Source organism: Nicotiana tabacum, chromosome 16, assembly GCF_000715075.1.
Source record: "Nicotiana tabacum cultivar K326 chromosome 16, ASM71507v2, whole genome shotgun sequence".
NCBI lineage: Eukaryota > Viridiplantae > Streptophyta > Magnoliopsida > Solanales > Solanaceae > Nicotiana > Nicotiana tabacum.
The window spans coordinates 32267919-32289724 of record NC_134095.1 but is presented as its reverse complement, the minus strand read 5'-3'; the positions used below and the strand labels follow the sequence as shown (position 1 = coordinate 32289724).

At 39.8% G+C, this 21806-nt stretch overlaps 1 protein-coding gene and 1 long non-coding RNA gene across 2 annotated transcripts; one reads left to right on the top strand and one right to left on the bottom strand.

The window, feature by feature from the left end:
* Positions 1–177: 177 nt before the first annotated feature.
* On the top strand, positions 178–6439 carry LOC107776293 (uncharacterized). The gene is made up of 9 exons (XM_075232031.1): positions 178–222; positions 358–427; positions 1206–1269; positions 2918–3213; positions 3294–3535; positions 3626–3838; positions 5007–5096; positions 5173–5271; positions 6037–6439. Exons 1-9 carry the CDS (start codon positions 178–180, stop codon positions 6370–6372), a joined length of 1455 nt encoding a protein of 484 aa, XP_075088132.1. The 3' UTR covers positions 6373–6439.
* An 8022-nt stretch (positions 6440–14461) lies between these two features.
* Positions 14462–21472, bottom strand: LOC107776294 (uncharacterized). The gene is made up of 2 exons (XR_001645914.2): positions 20985–21472; positions 14462–14691 (listed from the first exon to the last, which is right to left on the bottom strand). It is a non-coding gene; the product is annotated as an uncharacterized LOC107776294 (long non-coding RNA).
* Between the last annotated feature and the right edge of the window lie 334 nt (positions 21473–21806).

The following is a 21806-nucleotide window of genomic DNA, read 5'->3' as shown; positions in this document are numbered from 1 at the left end:
GATAAAGTTCAAAGCAAATAGATAAATTGAAAGATTCAAAGCTAGATTAGTGGTCAAGGGGTACAATCAAAAGGAATGCTTGGATTATCATGAGACCTTCTCACCAGTTGCCAAAAATGGTAATTGTGAGAAGCAGTCATTGCAGTGGCAGCCTCAAAAGGATGAAACATATACCAAATGGATGTTCATAATGCTTTTCTCCAAGGAGATTTGTATGAAAAGGTGTATATGTAACTGCCTCAGGGATTCAGAAGATAGAGGGAGACAAAAGTTTGCAAGTTAATGAAATCCTTGTATGGCTTGAACAAGCCTCAAGACAATGAAACATTAAACATACTGAAGCTCTTCTGGATGCAGGCTATAGTCAGAGTCTCTATGATTACTCATCAGTCACAAAGAGAAAGGGAACAAATTTGTAGCTGTATTGGTATATGTTGATGACTTACTCATCACAGGAAATAATGAGGAATTTATCGCTACAAAAAAATGGAAATATTGTGGCGGTTATATTACGACGGTTCCAATAAACCGCCACAAAATCTAATTAAAAATGGCGTCTTGCCAGCCGCCGATTAAATATTTTCAATAGCGGCGATTAAAACCGCCGTAATATTTTACTCACAACAATTGATACTATTCCCCCATATGTTTTAGTATTTCCCCCTCATTATTTTGAGACTCCCTCCAGAATTCCCCAAATGACTATCTGCTCAGTTATGAAGCTTACCCTTTCCCTCCCAAAAATTATCCTTTCCTTTCAGATCCCTCCATCCTTTCCCTCCGAAATTTTTTGGTAAAACTTATGCTTACCCCATTTTCACGATTCATTATTCTTGAAGGTAAAACTCACTCTTATCCACCATTCCTCTGTTTTAGGTAAAATAATTGCAGCTGAGGCATGAAATTGATAAGAATCGAGATTCAAATCAGGTAATGTAGCGATTACGGTTCATGTATAGTACCAAAAGTTCTTTTTCTCTTTATTAGGGTTCATGCATGTAGAGATTTTTCCCAATTTGTTCTAATTCTTTTTCCTTAGTCCGATAATCAATGATTTTGCTACAGTTTGGTATTTCGATTTTCCTCAGTCCGTTTTTCCCCAATGCTTTGTTTGGTATTTCGATTGCATGCACTTAATTTTGATATTTTAATATGTTCTACTTGCTAATATTAACCTAAGTATTATATATGGGCTTGATATGTAGCCGAGAGACCAAAAACTACTGGTGAAGCTATTGTGATCGACATCGACAGTAAACCATTTGATAGGTATAGCTCGTTTCAGTTTAATTTTATCCTTTCTTTTGAGCAGATTTTTTTTATTAAACAGATTTCATAGGAGATATTATCTCTACGAATTTCTATATTTATTTGTGTTTATCTGAATCTAAGAGATACTAGTGCTGAATGGTGGATGTTTTAGTTTGAAATTTCTGTATTTTCTTTATGCCATTGATAAATCATAACTTAGAGTTTGAACATTACAAGTTTTCTTGTTCATGCTGTTTTAAATGACACCTGATGCAACATTAATGTAGCTTCTGGCCTATTAACTACAAAAGATCTCAAATTGATTGTGCATTTTTAGTTAAACATTGCACACAGAATTTATTGGATACTTAAATGGCGTTAACTGCCTCAATCTTCGCCTTGTCATCACCTTCTTTGGCTATGTTCACAGAGGGAAATAAAAATTGACAATTTCTCCAAGGCTCATTTAATGTTTTAAATGAGAGTTTGTCATTCTAATTTTAGTTGAAATTCAGTATTTGCCCTTGTGTTTGAAGGGTTGAGGGCACAATTGAAGATCTTCCAAGCTTGTTCATATATTTTGTGCTCATTTAAGTTTGTTTACATAGTAATAGATTTCATAGGCTTATCTGAATTATAAGCTCTTCAAGCTCATTACTGAACTCCACATTCAAATCCAAATTCCCAAAGTGTTTCGCGGCCCTGCCTGGTTGCCTTCTTCTATATTAAGTGATAGTCTTATGGTTAATCTTATTAAGTCTCTATGATTAGCTGAGTTAACCTTTATGTTGATTTTGTGCATAACCTACCTCTGTTAGTTAAACAGTAATATCATATCAGCTAAGCTAATTGCATCATGTTCTTGAACTTTTCTTGGTGTCTTTGTACCTCTAGATTAACTTGACTCGTCTACTTGTGACATTATGTTGATCTTATAAATTGTTTCCCTGTAGCCCATGTTTTGTATTTGACCTGCTTACTTGGATGACTAGTTGATAAGTATGTTGTTGGTAACCTACATGTTCTGCACATTTAATGATTCATATAGCTATATGTTGTTCTTGAATCCTATTAAGCTTCTCCCTCCTTTTTCAGTTTTACATTAATTTTTATTTGAGAATATTAATAGGAGTAAATTGATTGCTGAAGTTTGACCACTGGTCATCAGGAGTACTTTCATTTTAAATGTCTTCTGTCCTCTGTAAATGGTGTTATTTCACAGGTTATGTTTTTTGCTTTTGAACTATCTTTTTAGTTTTGATATTGTGATGTTATCTTATGTCTTCCTTTTTAGCCATGCCAATTGATAAATCTTGGATCAGTAAACCACGAAACACACCTGAATATGTAGATGGTCTAAGACAATTTTTGGATTTTGCTTTTGAGCACGGGTTAGTTGGAAGCATCTTAATATATTTTCGTTTCAAATTAGTTTAGATTATAGCTATGTCCTTTTTTGTTCTTGACTTGCTTTATGTTCTTGCATCTAGTTACTTTCTTTCATTAATTAAGCTTTAAGTTATTTTTGTCTTGAAATTTAAACTGGTTTGGTATCAAGGTTTTCTTGTTTTGCTTTATATACCTTTATGTATGTAGAGATGCCGAAGCAAAATAGGGTTAAAAATCAATTCAAATCAGTCAAAGAGAGATCTTTACTTGTTCCTAGGCAGTCATCACAGGCTCAAGCTTCATCTTCAACATCTTATCGAGTCTCTGTACATTCTACACTGCCTACACAACCTACACAGCCTGTTATTCCAGGTGATGGAGTCTCTTCGCAGCACGGTGTTCCATCTTCATCATCTAATGGAGTCTCTTCGCAGCATGTTGTATCATCTTCATCATCTGATGGGGTATCTTCTCAGCCCGCCGTTCCATTTTCATCATCTGGTGCAGTCTCTTCACAACAAATTGGACGTAGTACTAGCAATGAAGAGCCTCATTGGTTTGTCGATGTTATAGGTACATATGAATTTCAAGTGATTGAGTATTCTTTCTGTTTTCCTCATTTAATATTTTAACATGACTTTATTTTATTGTAGATGAACGTCAAGTAATAAAAGCAATTAGATTGAAGGTTAAGGATGTCCATAACTTGGATAAAGGATTGCATATAATTGTAGAATTTGATGAATATCATGCAGCAATTGGGAAGTTGGCTGGCCTAATTGCTGGAGTTTTAGGGCAGCTTGCAACAAATCCTATGTATTTTCCTATTGGCTTTGAGAAATGGCCATCCATGCCCAAATCTTTTCTGGACCGTGTTTTTAATGATATAATAGTGGTAATGCCATCTAAATTATTTTGTTTAGTTTGTATCTTTTAGTTGTATATGTAAAACTGCAGTAAATTAACTTACTTTATATTTGTGAAGCCTCGGTTTTTCTTTAGGATTGATCAACAAAAGGCAAAGGCATGGCTTAACAGTTCCATTAACGAACCGTGGAGGGAGTACAGGCTTAAACTATGGAAGGAGGCTCAAGATCCTTTATTAAGTAAACAAGATATCATCAAGAACGTTCCGGATGGCATACCGATGGACCAATGGGCACTTTATGTTACTTATCGGATGAAAGAGGAGGCAAAGGTACTTTCTTCTGCTATTGCTACTTCTGCTTCTTCTTCTGTTTCTGTTGCTTCTTTTGCTACTGCTTCTCCTACTTCATCTGCTACTGTTGCCTTTTCTTCTTCTGCTTCTTATTTTGCTTCTTCTTCTGCTATTGCTATTTATGCTTCTTCTTTTGCTTCTGCTTCTTCTGCTATTGTTGCTATTGCTATCTGCTTCTTTAGGCATAGATGCTTCTTTTGCTACTGCTATTTCTGCTTCTTCTTTTGCTTCTGCTGCTTCTTCTTTTGCTTCTTTTGCTTCTTATTTTGCTTCTGTTGCTTCTTATTTTGCTTCTGCTTCTTCTGCTATTGTTGCTACTGCTATATCTGCTTCTTTAGGCATAAAATCGTACAAGCCCGTATCCAAATTGTACAACGTCACTCTTCTTACTACATATAACTGTTCTAATATTAATGAAGATTATCATACATTAAGGGCTCATTTGAATCAACATGTGAATGAACTGCTTTTCTACATCCATCCAAATTAATTTAACTAATTCACTTAACCATTAGGTCTGGTTAAAATTTTCACTCCTCTGTTCAGTTATCTCATTTTTCTCCTTTTGAATTGCTTCCAATTGTGCCATCAATACCTTCTCCTTGTTCTCCGGTTATCTATCCTTGAGATCCTCCTCCTCTTTAGTTGAAGTTTCCAACAATGACTTAGTTTTCTCAATTTCAGCCAAGAAACTTTGACAACCGGTTATTCTCTGAGAGTAATCTCTCCAGCTATACATGATGGTTGGGAAGTCAAACTTAAGTTCCAATATTTGCTTGGCTTCTTCATCCGCAAATAATGATAGGTTGCCAGCAAGTATGGCCTGATTGAGTAGGCTCTATGTCATTCACGGAGATCAATTGATCCTGATTGAGTCGATGGAGCGAAGCATAATCAGTAAAGTGACCCTGATGACAGAAAGAGATCAACAAATAAATAATATCCATTTCTGTAGTTAGACAAAAGAGAACCAACTCATAGTCTAATTTATTGTTGCTACTGCTATCTGCTTCTTCTGATGCTGCTTCTGCTTCTTCTGTTTCTGCTGCTTCTTCTGTTTCTGCTGCTTCTTCGCTACTACTTCTCCTGCTTCTGCTTTTGCTTATTTTGGTCTTATATAATGGAATTTCACCTATTTAATTTGTAGGAGCATTGCAAGAAGAATGCACAGATTCGAAAAAACCAGCTTCCTCATACTTGTGGTGCTATGAGTTCTGCTAGAAGAAGGGCTGCAATGGTAGTTTACACGCTTAAATTAGATAAGATATATGTTCTCAATTAATTACTAACATTATTCATTTTAAAAATTTCAGAAGGCGATGGGAAAAGCTTTTGATCGAGGCAAAATGTGGACTGAGACTCATAAAAGGAAAGATGGGAGTTATGTAACTGATGAGGCTAGGGTGATTGGGGTAAGTAACATTTTTGGTGCCTTCAGCTGTGAAATTATATTTTATTTTCAGATTGGTACTGCTTGTCCAGTGGGTTTCCACAACTTTTTGCACTAGCATTTTGATAGTCTGAGATGCATGACAGGCTGTTGGTGACAATTTGTAGTGTTACTCGTGCCTTCTCTTATCATGATTTGTATGGACTATACTGTTTTTTGTGTGGACTATACTTACATTGGTTTTGAAAAGATCTAGTGACTCCTGTACATTAGAGTTCCAGTAACCTGGTTGTGTTTCAACCAGCAAACATTTGAAGAACTGTTCAAAAGCCAATACTTTGCTTAACTATCAGAAGTTGAATGTTGGAAATAATAATCAGGTTTTTGAGTCGCACAGAACCAGCAGCCAAGCATTACCATTGTCTCAATAAGCATTAATAGAAAAGAAATTACTCTGAACTAGTATAACAGAAGTAGCTTTTATACACAAGCTCAAATGTTGTTTTCTTTGCAATCAACTGCTCATCAGAATAGTTTTAACAAATCTGTTATAAAGCAGATTAGTGTTGTTATGTTAGCAAATTAGCGTTAAATGAGATCTGCTGCTTCTATGGAAATTTTGGCTAGACCATATGGTGTAATTTGCATTTCATTTTGGGATGTGGTGTTATGGATCTGTTGATGGTTTGATTCATGTTTTCGCTAGCAGTTTAATGTACAGTTTTTGTCATTTCCAAGTTCCAAGCAATTTCATATTGCTCAGTTTATGCTTCTTCAAATTTTGTAGGAAAGAATTGAAGAAATTCGAAGTGATAGAGCAGAAAGTCTTGATGAACCTTCACCAAATGATGCACTTGGCATAGTATTTGGTCGCGAGCACCCCGTCCGTGTTCGAGGTTTAGGCTTGGGTGTAGTTCCAACTGTAGCATTCAAACAGACATCTATGAGATATCATCGTAGTTATGTGGGTTCATCTAGCACTACCGCTCCAACTCTGGAGTGGCAGCAAGAGATGATAGATGTGAAATCAAAATTAAATGCATTGATTAGCTTATATGAAAGGAACATAGGGAATATCCTCGAGGAGTTTGCTCACTTATTATCCACTCCTCCACAGGTATAAGTTCTCTTATTGCCACGACCCCAGTTTGTCCTTCGTGAATTGTCGTGATGGCATCTAGTCTCTATGACTAGATTAGCCTAACAAGTGCGGAAAACAAACTAAATTTGCGGAATAAACAATCAAAAGCTGAAAACAACTGAAGGAAATAATATTTAAATGCTGCGTAGCATATACACATAACTTCTCAAAATCGGATACACTATCCCAAAACCTGGAAACTCACGAATCCACAAGTTGAGAGAAACACTACATAGCTCTAATTCTGGAATGTCTAATAAGAACATGAAAGTATAGAAGGGCTAAATACTAAAAGCAGGAATAGAAAGGGACTACTCGGTCTGCGGATGCGGTAGATGTACTTCGAAGTCTCTAGAGCAGTCGTCTCAAGGATGATAGGCCTGAGTAGCGGTATCTGAATCTGCACATGAAAATTACGCGCAGAAGGGGCATGAGTACACTACCGCAGTACTCAGTAAGTGCCAAGCCTAACCTCGGTTGGGTAGTGACGAGGAAGGTCAGGGCCCTACTGAGGTTAAATAAAATATAAAGATCAACAGTATAAAATAGAATAGTATAAATAAGTACGGTAGTAAAATAACATAGGATGTATAGAACATCAATAACTATACAGAAACAAGGTAAACATGGAAAGGAAATACAACTTAGCACCAATAATAACAATCAGGGATCTCCCAGGATATCGTCCTGTAGTCTCATATGTACATATCCAGTGGATCTCCTGGGATCCCGTCCCGTAGTCCAACTTATAGTGCGCGGGGGTCTACCGGAATCCCGTTCCGTAGTCCCAAATGTAAATACCCAGTACTGGGGGAATCTACCAGGTGCATTCCCGTAGTTCCATATAACTGTGCAGGGAGATCTACCGGGAATCTAACCCATAGTCCCAAAGTAAATGTGCAGGGGATCTACCGGGAATCTTACCCGTAGTCCCAAAGTAAACAGACAAGGGGGAGCTACCGGAATCCTACATCCGTAGTCCCAAAAGTAAAGACACAACAGCATCAGGAAAATATACAGAAATGACAAAATTTCATATTAAGGCAATAAGTGATTCTAGCCTAGCATGCTGCACATAATTCAAGTAAGGCAGGTTGAATCAAATAAAATAATTAAGTCACTTAGACATGCTTTCCTAAGCTAACAACATGCTTAATAGTGCAAGTAATAGAAACAGGAAAGGAAACATACTAGTAATTACTTAAAGAAAAACCGGATTTCCAACAATTAGCACAAGTACGCATTCGTCACCTCACGTACAAGGCATTTCAATTACCAAATATACCAATCCTAAGGGGAAGGTTCCCCACACAAGGTTAAACAAGCCACTTACCTCGAATCGGCTAAAAAATCAATCTAAAACCACGCTCTTGCCACGAGTACTCGACTCCAAATGACCCAAATCTATTCAATTCAATTTCATAATATAAATAACACTTCAAGTAACTGATTCTACAATTAAATTCTAAGCTAATACGCGAAATTAGGTAAAATGACCAAAATGCCCCTCGGGCCCATGTCTCGGAATCAGGTGAAATTTATATTTTTAGAAAACCCGTACTCTCACGAGTCTATACATAACAAGAACACTGAAATCGGAGTCCAAATGACCCCTCAAATCCTTATTCAAAGGTCTCTTAAACTCAAGCTCTAATTACCTATTTTCTCCAAAATTTTCACCACTAATTAGGTCTTTAATCACATGAAAACGAGTTATGAAGTCAAGGATGTTACCTCCAAGCGATTCCCCTTTGTTTTCCTCAAAAATCTCTCTCAAAAGCTCCAAACCCGGATGAAAATGGTGAAAGAATAGGTCAAAATCGCAAAGACAACTATTTATATGTTCTGCCCAGCGATTCCAGCATTTGCGGCCCTTGGACCGCATCTGCGGTCCTGCTTTTGCAGACAAAAGGTCGCACGTGCGACTTTCACTTAAAGACCTAATTCTCTCATCTGCGGAACATTAACCGCAGGAGTGGTTCCGCTTCTGCGAACTTTTCACCGCATCTGCGCTTCCTGAGAAAATGGCCAAATCCCGCTTCTGCAGTCACCTAGCCGCATTTGCGGCGCCGCAGGTGCGGTTATGACAGAACCAACAGCTGAAGCTGCAACTTAAATTCAAAAATCTTCCCGTCAACCATCCGGAATCATCCCGAGGCCTCAACCAAAGGCACCAACAAGTCACAAACCACAAACCACTATCCAAACTTGTACCAATCCTTAAAACGCCTAAAACAACATCGAAACCTCGAATTAACCATGGATTTAAGCCTAAGAACTCCAAATTTCTCAAAATACGCTTTCAATCAAAAAGTCTATCAAACCTCGTCCGAATGACCTGAAATTTTGCACACACGTCACATTCAACGCTACGGAACTACTCCAACTTTCAGAATTCCATTTCGACCCTCAGATCAAAATCTCACTATCGAGCTGGAAACTTCAATAATTTAACTTCCGGCATTTCAATCCTAAATTAGCTACGGACCTCCAAAACACAATCCGGACACGCTCCTAACCCCGAAATCACCCAACGGAGCTAACGGAACCATCGAATTTCCATTCCGAGGCCATCTTCACACTGTTCCGACTACGGTCAACTTTCCAACATTAAGCTCTCATTTAGGGACTAAGTGTCCCAAAAACTCTCCAAAACTCAAAACCGAACATCCCGACAAATTAAAATAGTAGAAATAAACTTGGGGAAAGCAGTTAATAGGGGATCGTGATCTTACTTCTTAAGACGACCGGCCAGGTCGTCACATCCTCCTACACTTAAACATTCATTCGTCATCGAACGAGCATAAAGACATACCTGAAGTTGTGAAAAGATGAGGGTAACGACTGCTCATATCCTGCTCGGTCTCCCAGGTTGCCTCCTCGAGCGGCTGACCCTGTCATTGAACCTTCACTGATGCAATGTTCTTTGACCTCAGTTTTCTGACCCACCTGTCTAATATTGCCACTGGCTCCTCAACATAGGATAGAACCTTGTCCAACTGGACTGAACTGAAATCCAACACGTGCGACGGATCACTGTGATACCTTCGAAGCATCGAAACATGAAATACCGGGTGAATTCCTGCCAAGCTGGGAGGTAAGGCAAGTTCATAAGCAACCTCCCAAATCCACCTCAATATCTCAAAATGGCCAATAAATCTCGGACTCAACTTCCCTTTCTTCCCAAATCTCATAACGCCCTTCATAGGCGAAACCCGAAGCAGAACCCGCTCTCCAATCATATAGTAAACATCACGAACCTTCCGGTCCGCGTAACTCTTCTTCTGGACTGGGATGTGCAAAGTCTATCCTGAATTACCTTAACCTTCTCCAAAGTATCCTGAACCAGGTCTATGTCCAACAATCTGGCCTCACCTGGCTCAAACCAACCTACCGGGGATCTACACCATCTCTTATATAAAGCCTCATATGGTGCCATCCAAATGCTGGACTGATAGCTATTATTGTAAGCAAACTTTGCCAATGGCAAAAACTGATCCCAAAACCCTCCAAACTCAATCACACACGCACGAAGCATATCCTCAGGAATCTAAATAGTGCGCTCGGACTGTCCGTCCGTCTGAAGGTGAAATGCTGTATTCAACTCCACCCGAGTATCCAACTCATGTTAAACAGCCCTCCAGAACCGTGATGTAAACTGAGTACCCATATCTGAGATGATGGACACTGGAATACCATGCAAACGAACAATCTTCCAGATATAAATCTCCGCCAACCGCTCCGAAGAATAAGTAGTACACATAGGAATAAAATGAGCGGACTTGGTTAGCCTATCCACAATCACCTAAATAGCATCGAACTTTCTCAAAGTCCGTGGTAGCCCAACTACAAAGTCCATGGTGATCCGCGCCCACTTCCATTTTGGAATCTCTATCTGCTGAAGCAACCCACCCGGTCTCTGGTGCTCATACTTCACCTACTGACAGTTGAGGTAGCGAGCTACAAACTATATCCTTCTTCATCCGCCTCCACCAGTAGTGCTACCTTAAATCTTGATACATCTTCGCGGCACCCGGATGAATGGAATACCGCGAGATATAGGCCTCCTCCAGAATCAACTCCCGAAGCCTATCAACATTGGGTACACAAATCCGACCCTGCATCCTCAATACCCCATCATCACCAATAGTCACATCTCTGGCATCACCGTGCCGAACCTTTTCCTTGAGGACAAGTAAATGAGGGTCATCATACTGCTGCTCCCTGATACGATCAAATAAAGACGACCGAGAAACCACGCAAGCTAGAACCTGATTGGGCTCCGAAAGATTCAATCTCACAAACTGGTTGGCTAAGGCCTGAACATTCATCACCATAGGCCTCTCCGATGCTGGTAAATAAGCCAAACTCCCCAAACTCTCTTCCCGACGACTCAAAGCATTGGCCACCACATTGCCCTTACCCAGGTGATACAAAATAGTGATATCATAGTCCTTTAGCAACTCTAACCACCTCCTATGGCGCAAATTTAGATCCTTTTGCTTGAATAGGTGCTGCAAGCTTCGATGATCAGTATAAATCTCACAGGGAACACCGTATAAGTAATGGCACCAAATTTTCAGGGCGTGAACAATGGCAACTAACTCAAGGTCGTGAATAGGGTAGTTCTTTTCATGTATCTTCAACTGTCTGGACGCGTAGGCAATCACCCTATTGTCTTGCATCAACATCGCTCCCAGACCAACCATCGAGGCATCATAATAGATCATATAAGATCCCAAAACCTGTAGGCAGTATCAAATTTGGGGCTGTGGTCAAAGTTGTCTTGAGCTTCTGAAAGCTTGCCTCACACTCCTCCATCCACTAGAACGGAGCACCCTTCTGGGTCAACCTGGTCATAGGGGTTGCAATCGATGAAAACCCCCCACAAAACGACGGTAGTAGCCCTCTAGACCAAGGAAATTGCGGATCTCGGTAGCTGAGGATGGTCTGAGCCAACTCTGCACGGCCTCTATCTTCTTCGGATCCACCTGAATACCCTTACTCGATACCACATGGCCTAAGAATGCCACTGAATCCAACCAAAACTCATATTTTAAGAACTTAGCATGTAACTTCTTCTCTCTCAAAGTCTGAAGCACAGTCCTCAGGTGCTGCTCATGATCTTCCCAACTTTGGGAATACACCAGAATATCATCAATAAAGATAATGATAAACGAGTCAAGATACAGCCGGAACACACTGTGCATCAAATGCATAAAGGCTGCTGGGGCATTGGTCAGCCCAAATGACATGACAAACAACTCGCAATGATCATATCGAGTCCTGAAAGCAGTCTTCGAGATATCTGGCTCCCGAATATTCAACTGATGGTAACCTGAGCGCAAATCAATCTTAGAAAACACCCGTGCGCCCTGAAGCTGGTCAAACAAGTCATCAATACGAGGCAAATGATAACGGTTCTTCACTGTAACCTTGTTCAACTAGCGATAATCAATATACATATGCATAGAACCATCCTTTTTCTTCACAAACAAGATAGGAGCACCCCAAGGTGATACACTGGGCCGGATAAAACCCTTATCAAGCAATTCCTGTAACTTATCTTTAACTCCTTCAACTCAGGAGGAGCCATACGATATGGAGGAATAGAAATGGGCTTAGTGTCCGGCAACAGATCAATGCTAAAATCAATATCTCTATCAAGTGGCATGCTTGGGAGATCAGCTGAAAACACATCGGGAAAATCCCGTACTACTGGAACTAAATCAACTGAAGGGGTATCAATACTGATATCTCTCAAATAAGCTAAATATGCGTCATACCTCTTCTCAACCATACGCTTAGCTTTAAGAAAAGAAATAACTCTACTAGGAGTGTGATCTAATGTACCTCTCCTCTCAACACGTGGTACACCTAGCATAGCCAACGTCATGATTTTGGCGTGACAATCAAGAATAGCATAATGGGGCGACAACCAGTCCATGACCAAGATAATATCAAAGTCAACCATGCTGAGTAACAATAAATCGGCTCTAGTCTCAAAACCACTAAGAGCAACCAAACATGACCGATAAATGTGGTCCACAATAAGAGAATCTCCCACAGGAGTAGAAACATAAACATGGGAACTCAAAGAATCCCAAGATACACCCAAATGTGGAGCAAACTAAGAAGATACATAAGAACAAGTGGAGCCTGGATCGAATAGAATTGATGCATATCTGTGGCAAACCAATATAATACATGTGATGACAAAATCGGAGGCAACAACCTCGGTACGGGCAAGAAGGGCATAGTATCTGGCCTGGCCTCCCCCTCTAGGGCAACCTCTACCTTTCGGACCTCCACCTCTAGCTAGCTAAGCAGGTAGGGTAGCAACTAGAGCTATAACCAAAGCCTGAAAACTTTGTGGGGCATGCTGTGGCTGAGAAGTCTGTGGAGGTGCACCCCTCCCAAATCTGGGACAATCCCTCACCATATGACGTGTGTCACCACACCCAAAACAAGCTCTGGGAGTACGTGGTGGCTGTGACTGGCTAGGGCTAGGTCTGCTGGACTGACCTCTGAAAGCACCCCGGGCAGGAGGCGCGCTAGAAACCGGAGGTGCATAATAAGGCTCCTGAGGCCTAGGAGGAGCTAGAGCACTACTGACTGTTGGAAGAGCTGAATGAACAGGGCGACTCATATAACCCCTACCATGACGACCTGCAGCTGGGGTACGGGCACCAGAATAATGGCCCGACTCTCGAGACCTCTTGGCCTCCCTCTCCTCTCTCTCCCTAGCATGCATACCCTCAATCTTCCTAGCAATTCTCACCACCCGCTGATAAGAAATATCCATCTCCAACTCATGAGACATGCTAGATCTGATGCTGGGAATAAGGCCCTTAATAAGCCGGCAAACCTTCTCACGAATAGTAGAAACCAAGGCTGGTGCATGCCTAGCCAAACTGGTGTAACAGATAGCATACTCTAAAACAGTCATAACATCCTGGTGCAAATGCTCAAACTCTGCACGCCATGCATCCCTAAGGGTCTGAGGAACATACTCCCTCAGGAACAGATCTGAAAACTAAGTCCAAGTCAGTGAAGCAGCCTTATTTGGATTGTCTAACTCATAGGTGCGCCACCACTAATAGGCGGCTCCTCGAAGCTGGAAAGTAGTGAAAGAAACCTCGCTCAATCCTGAGATACCTATGGTATGGAGAATGCGGTAACACTCATAAAGAAATCCCAGAGCATCCTCCGATTCTAGACCACTGAATATAGGAGGCTTGTACTTCTTGAACCTCTCAAGCCTCAACTGCTCATCCTCGGAAGCCGCTGCCCTATCCTCGGGTTGAACCAGCATTGCAAGCGGTACAGGAATAATCTCAGGGACCTGCTCAACATGCACTCGCTGCTCAGGAGTGCGGGCGGCAGGAGTCTGTGATCCTCCCCCATCCTGAGACGTAGCTGCAGCAAGGGGAACCAACCCTGCCTGACCCAAAGTGGTGTACATACTCATGAACTGTGCCAAAGTCTCCTGAAGAGCTGGAGTAGTAGTAGCAGTAGGCGTGTCAGGTGCTTAGACTCTGGCTGGATCCACTGGTGATACCTCGACGGCAGCTCGCGCAAGTGCCCTGGCTGCACCATGTGCGCGTCCTCGGCCTCTACCTCGGGCCCGACCTCTAACAGCTGTAGTAGGGGGCACAGGTGCCTGATCATCTCGTGTAGCACGTTTCCTCACCATCTGTGAGAGAATAAAAGACAAAAGTTTAGAATTGTGATGTCAAAATATCGCACGACAAGGAAATCAAATGAAGTGGATTTTTCCTAACAATTATGTAGTCTCTCGTAGATAAGTACAGACGTCTCTGTACCGATCAACAAGACTCTATTAAACCGGCTTGTGATCCATGACTCCTATGAACCTAGAGCTCTAATACCAACTTGTCACGACCCTAGTTCGCCCTCCGTGAACGGTCGTGACGACACCTAGTCTCTATGACTAGGTAAGCCTAACAAGTGCGGAAAACAAACTAAACTTGCGGAATAAACAATCAAAAGCTGAAAACAACTGAAGGAAACAATATTTAAATGCCGCTCGACATATACACATAACTTCTCAAAATCTGATACACTATCCCAAAACTCAAAAATTCACAGATCCACAAGCTGAGAAAACACTACATAGCTCTAACTCTGGAATGTCTAATAAAAACATGAAAGTACAGAAGGGCTAAATACTAAAAGCAGGAATAGAAAGGGACTTCTTAGTCTGCAGACATGGCAAATGTACCTCGAAGTCTCTAGAGCAGTCGCCTCCTCAAGGATAATAGGCCTAAGTAGCGATACCTGGATATGCACATAAAAAACATGCACAAAAGGGGCATAAGTACACCACAACGGTACTTAGTAAGCGCCAAGCCTAACCTCGGTTGGGTAGTGACGAGGAATGTCAGGGCCCTACTGAGGTTAAATAAAATATAAAGATCAACAATATAGAACAGAACAATATAAATAAGTACGGTAGTAAAATAACATAGGATGTACAAGTCATCGATAATTATACAGAAACAAGGTAAATATGGAAAGGAAATACAACTCAGTAATAGCAATCGGGGATCTCCCAGGATACCGTCCTGTAGTCCCATATGTACATATCCAGTGGATCTCCTGAGATCCCGTCCCGTAGTCCAACTTATAGTGCGTGGGGATCTACCGGAATCCCGTTCCGTAGTCCCAAATGTAAATACCCAGTACTGGGGGAATCTACCAGGTGCATTCCCATAGTTCCATATAACTGTGTAGAGGGATCTACAAGGAATCTAACCCGTAGTCCCAAAGTAAATATGCAGGGGGATCTACGGGAATCTTACCCGTAGTCCCAAAGTAAACAGACAAGGGGGAGCTACTGGAATCCCACATCCGTAGTCCCAAAAGTATAGACACAGCAGCAGCAGGAAGATATACAGAAATGATAAAATTTCATAATAAGGCAATACGTGATTCTAGCCTAGCATACTGCACAAAATTCAAGTAAGGCAGGTTGAATTAAATAAAGCAATTAAGTCACTTAGACATACTTTCCTAAGCTAACAGCAGACTTAATAGTGCAAGTAATAGAAACAGGAAAGGAAACATACTAGTAATTACTTAAAGAAAAACTGGATTTCCAATAATTAGCACAAGTACGCACTCATCACCTCACGTATAAGGCATTTCAATTACCAAATATACCAATCCTAAGGGGAAGGTTCCCCACACAAGGTTAGACAAGCCACTTACCTCGAACCGGCTCAAAAATTAATCTGAAACCATGCTCTTTCCACGAGTACTCGACTCTAAATGGCCCAAATCTATTCAATTCAATTTCATAATATAAATAACACTTCAAGTAACTGATTTTACAATTAAATTCTAAGCTAATATGCGAAATTAGGGAAAATTCCCAAAACACCCCTCGGTCCCACATCTCGAAATCGGTGTGAAATTTACATTTTTAGAAACCTCGTACTCTCACGAGTCTATACATAACAAGAACACTGAAATCGGAGTCCAAATGACCCTTCTAATCCTCATTTAAAAGTCTCTTAAACTCAAGCCCTAATTACCCATTTTCCCCAAATGTTTCACTACTAATTAGGTCTTTAATCACATGAAAACAAGTTATGAAGTCAAGGATGTTACCTCCACGCGATTCCCCTTTGTTTTCCTCAAAAATCTCTCTTAAAAGCTCCAAACCCGGATGAAAATGATGAAAGAATAGCTCAAAATCGCAAAGGCAACTATTTATATGTTCTCCCCAGCGATTCCAGCATTTGCGGCCACTTTTGCGGACAAAAGGTCTCACCTACGACTTCCACTTAAAGACCCAATTCTCGCATCTGCGGAACATTAACCGCAGGAGCGGTTCTGCTTCTGCGAACTTTTCACCGCATCTGCGGTTCTTGAGAAAATGGCCAAATCCCGTTTCTGCGGTCACCTAGCCGCATCTGCGGTACCGCACTTGCGGAACTCCAACTGCAGGTGCGGTTATGACAGAACCAGCAACTGAAGCTGCAACTTAAATTCAAAAATCTTCCCGTCAACCATCCGGAATCATCCCGAGGCCTCTAGGACCTCAACCAAAGGCACCAACAAGTCACAAACCACTATCTAAACTTGTACCAATCCTTAAAACGCCTAAAACAACATCGAAACCTCGAATTAACCATGGATTTAAGCCTAAGAACTCCAAATTTCTCAAAATACGCTTTCGATCAAAAAGTCTATCATACCTCGTCCGAATGACCTGAAATTTTGCACACACGTCACATTCAACACTACGAAACTACTCCAACTTTCAAAATTCCATTTCGACCCTCGGATCAAAATCTCACTATCGGGCTGGAAACTTCAATAATTTAACTTCCGGCATTTCAATCCTAAATTAGCTACGGACCTCCAAAACACAATCCGGACGCGCTCCTAACCCCGAAATCACCCAACAGAGCTAACAGAACCATCAGATTTCTATTTCGAGGCCGTCTTCTCACTGTTCCGACTACGGTCAACTTTCCAACACTTAAACTCTCATTTAGGGACTAAGTATCCCAAAACTCGCCGAAACTCAAAATCGAACATCCCGGCAAATTAAAATAGTAGAAATAAACTTGGGAAAAGCAGTTAATAGAGGATCGGGGCATCAATTCTTAAGACGATCGACCGGATCGTCACACTTACTACAGTAAAATTTTAGTTATTTGCTTTTCTTATTGTTCCTTTTTAACATAAAGTGGTTTCCTAAGCCGTGTAGTTACCTTTTTGGTGATTAAACTTATTGATTTCAATGTGATTTCTGTATATCCAGTCCTACTACTTCAGCTCACATGTTAAAATTTTAGTTATTTCCTTATTGCCTGTATTTTTTTCCCTTTTTTTCAGGCACCAGATTTAGGAAGTGATGCACCATCAACAGTTGAACCAAGAAGATTTTTAGATGAAAGTAACAATGATAATCGTCCAAGTGTGAGTTAGTGATTATTCTATAGGATCAACTATGAATCTTTTGGATATTACTGTGGAAATACACTTTGAAGCATTAATATTTGGATGATGTAATTTTGTTATACTTGTGTACGTGTGAATTTGTGATTATTTTGTAGGATGGACAATGAATCTTCTGGATATTTTTGTTGAAATACTTTGAAGCATTAATATTTCGATGATGTAATTTTGGTATACTTTTGTTTTATATAATGAATATTTTTATTATTTAATCTTCTATATTGGGTTTAATGAATATGAAGTGCTACAAAAGTTTCAAAGCATAACATTCAATAAATAGGATTCTAAATGTGAAAAAATAGGATTGTGAAGCAGAGAAAATTAAAATTACAACTGTTTAAACTACCTTAATATTGAAAAAAGCCACAATTGAAACGGTTAAAATACAACGGTTTTCACATGTAATTACGGCGGTTTGCCCAAAACCACCGTAATATAATTTTGGCTGACGAGATTGTGGCGCTTTCAAAAGCCGTTGTTAATGTGTATTAGGCGGTTCCAAACTGCCATTATATGCTAAAATAACCGCCGTAATAACCCTATTTTCTTGTAGTGTATTCAGGAGACAAAAAATATTTTAAACAGAAAGTTCAAAGTGAAGGATCTTGGAGAATTGACATATTTTCTAGGGATAGAAGTCATGAGATCCAATCAAGGGATCTTGTTGAACCAGAGGAAATACACACTTCAACTGGTGTCTAATCTAGGTCTGGGATCAATAAAGCCAACAACTACTCCACTTGATATGAATCAAAAGTTTACCTCAGCTAAGTTTGATAGACATGTTGGAATAGTTGGAGATGAGATGTTGGCAGATACCTCAGCCTATCAAAGGTTGATTGGAAGGTTGATATACCTAACAATCACTAGGCCAGATATCATATTTGTTGTGCAGACATTAAGTCAATTCATGCAATCACCTAAGCAGTCCCACTAGGAAGCCACAGTAAGGGTAGTGAAATACATCAAACAGAATCCAGGAATGGGAATTCTGATAAGTAGCAGGCATGTAGATAGTTTGGTTTGTTACTGTGATGCAGGCTAGGCATCATGCCCTAACACTAGAAGATCAGTGACTGGGTTTGTGGTTAAGTTTGGAGACTCATTGGTGTCTTGGAAGTCAAAGAAGCAACAAACAGTTTCTTGAAGCTCAACAGAAGCAGAATATAGAAGCTTAGCAACATCTACTGCAGAAATAGTATGGTTACTAGGATAGTTTGCAGAGCTTAATGTATCTATCAGACAATCAGTGGATATAATGTGTGATAGCAAAGCTGCTTTACAAATTGCAGCTAATCCCATATTTCATGAAATGACCAAGCCTATCGAAATAAATTGTCATTTTGTTAGGGATAAGATCAAAGAAGGGAGGATCAAGACACACCATATTGGAACTAAGGACCAACAGGCAGGCAATACAGCATGAACATCTACTGAGCAAGCCAGGAGTGCTCAACATCTTACACCCTCCAGCTTGAGGGGGAGTGTGAGAATGAAGGAGTCGACTGTGTAGTGTTGACTAATGAGCCAGTTGTCAAGTTAGCTAGGACAGTTAGCAAAGTTAGTGCTGGCAGAAGTTAGTTGATGTTGTTAGAGTTAGTTGCCAATAATTAGTGGTTTTAGCTTAATTAAGTAGAAGTTAGTTGTGTCTATAAATACAGGGTTGTATATGTTATTGTATATACACAACAAAAATACACAGAAAGTTTCCTACTTTATTTCTCTCTCCTCCTTCTTCTTCTTCTCTCTTACAAGATACTGTTACATTCCTCCATTAGTGGAGTTCATGACCTAGCTCAATTGAAGCTCAACTCACAATAGTTGAGCTCCGTAGAACTCCGCCAGAGAAGATGGCCGACGGTGACTTCTTTGTTGCCGAGGGAGAAAAGAAAGGGAAAATGAGAGAGTTGAGGGAGAAGAGAAAAATAGGACTGAGATAAAAGATTATACAGTGGAATAATTCTGTGTATTTGGTATTAGCTATTGTCACACCTCCTTTTTCCTACCTCCCGGAAGGGTATAAGGGAGTTTTTTCCAATTTAAGTGACAATCGAAATAGAATTATTTTTATTTAAAATTCAAAGTCGTCACTTGGGATAATTTATGGTGTACCAAGTCGCCAGTTTAAAATTCTGAATCGAGGAAGTTTGACTCTGTTTTACAGTCCGCGAACACAGAAATCCGGCAAGAAATTCTGTTAACTCGGGATAAGGTGTTAGGCATTTTCGGGTCCCGTGGTTCTAGCACGATCGCTCAACTATTATCATTGGCCTACTTATCTGATTTTATAACACTTTAAAACTATGTGCCTCTTTAACTTTAACCACTTTTATTTATTTAAGGAATTATTTCAAGATTATTTAAAACACATCGCAAACCACGCTACATGAAATGCACCCGTGATTCACGACACATTCTATTTAACCGTGTTGAAATTAGAACTGGGTCACATGAAATGTACCCCCAAATTTTAGAAATTAAGTGTCACAACCACGTCATGGGATCCGTACCCGTAGCTATGATAATTTTATTAATTAGCGCGCCTAAAGCAACTACAAACATTCGAGACGTTTTTACATTAGTTAAGATAACGATGTGAGGGCCATAGACTAGGTGATTGTATGACACACCTCAATTTTATTAAAGGAAATGCATTCAACTACGAATATTCATATTTAAAGCTAATTTGAAATTAAGTATCACAACTACGTCACGGAAACCGTACCCATAGTCATGATAAATGTTTAATAGCGCCTATAGCAAGCTACGATGTTTATGAACATTAACGGCCTAAGTATGCTACTATCGATCCAAACAAATAAAGTAGAATAATTAACATGATAAATTCAATGTTCATTCTTGTTTTTAGTTTTACCAGAAAAATACCATAACATATTTAAAATATGATAATGACACTTTAATTCAATTCTGTGTGTAAATACCCCACAACTTCATACAAATTAACAACAAACAACTATTCACACTCTAAGAGATAAGACAAATTCAGCCTTTAAACCAAAGTTTGCAGCTCTAATGAACATGATTACAGAAATTTTAAACAGAACTCAAATAAGCCAATATCATGCTTGATGTTATCACACAATCAGAAACCAAAATCAAAGAAAAACTTGAATAATAAACCAATGCTATATTTCAATCAATTTCAACTAACAAGATTCCTTTTCCCTGATAATGACCTCAAACCTACTTAAGTGAAACAAACAAATACATGTTGATAAGATATTCTGACTAAACTCATTACCATGTTAAGTAATTTTGTTCTCCAACATATTTATAACATTTTTCTTATAACTGAAAATTAACAATTAAAACAATGACTACCCAAACACACATGGAACAGTTTGAATAAATGGTCAAGAGGGTGGTAAACCTGATAACCATGTTGAGACCATTCAAAGAAAAGCAAATGGAGGCAAAATCAAACCCAGAATCACGAAGTTGTTGAAGTATTTGTCACAACACCAAATTAACAACGCAAACAATAGAAGAGAGGAGAAGAATGAATCTCAGCAATTACAGCAACTATATCGAGAAAAAAATGAGCAGTGAATAAATTTCAAACAAAATATTCGACGAACCTCCGAACAAGAGCAGCAGGACCTTGACCGAAACACTCGAACAATGAGCGTCAACCATGATGAAATCGACTCAAATAGGCCCCATTTGGTAACAAACATCTGAGATTAGAAGTGAAGAAATTAGCACTGTTTTTGTTGTGCTCGTCACCTTTGCTCTGCCACTCTTAGTTCTGATTTTTTTTAATTTTCTGATTGTGTATGTGTGTGTAGTGAGTCTGGGCGGCTGGAATTTGCTTTCTCTTAGGGTGGTGGATAGCGACGGCCAGGTGTGGAGGAGATAGAGTGGTCTGCGGCTGAAATTTTTAGGGGGTTCAGAAGCAGTGGCGGCTATGAAGGGATTCTTCAGTTTTGGGTGTTCTTGTCGCTGATGGAGAAGGGGGAAGGACTCAGATTTTTTATCCGTCTCTAGGGTCTTCAACGTATGTGTCATTCCATTTTTTGGCCGAGGTCTTCAGGTCTGTGGCTGATTGTAGAGATTGTCAGGATCTAGGTCTTTTAGGTTATAATTTGGTTTATATTTGATAGGTGAAAGGATTGTGACCATTGGATTAAAATGGATCGATGGTTGAGATTAAAATGGTGTATTTGGGTGGGTCAGCTGGGTTGATGGGTTATTTGGGCTAAGGAGAATTGGGTTGGTCCAAATTGGATCCTAAAATTGGGCTCCAAGACTCTTAATATTGTGGTCTAGCACCTTAGTTAACTCCATTTATTAAAAGATAAAAATACTACACAATGCAAAAACTAATTTTAATTAATTAAACTAAACTATATTAAAACATGAAACTATTATATATTTTTTTTTGTATTTTTCAAGATTAT

Bases quoted from the DNA above. Each gene is read 5' to 3' on its own strand.
- LOC107776293 (XM_075232031.1), top strand. From the start codon at position 178: ATGGATGTTCATAATGCTTTTCTCCAAGGAGATTTGTATGAAAAG. The intron at 5,097-5,172 runs GTAGTTTACACG...TAAAAATTTCAG, and splicing joins CTAGAAGAAGGGCTGCAATG to AAGGCGATGGGAAAAGCTTT. The intron at 5,272-6,036 runs GTAAGTAACATT...CAAATTTTGTAG, and splicing joins ATGAGGCTAGGGTGATTGGG to GAAAGAATTGAAGAAATTCG.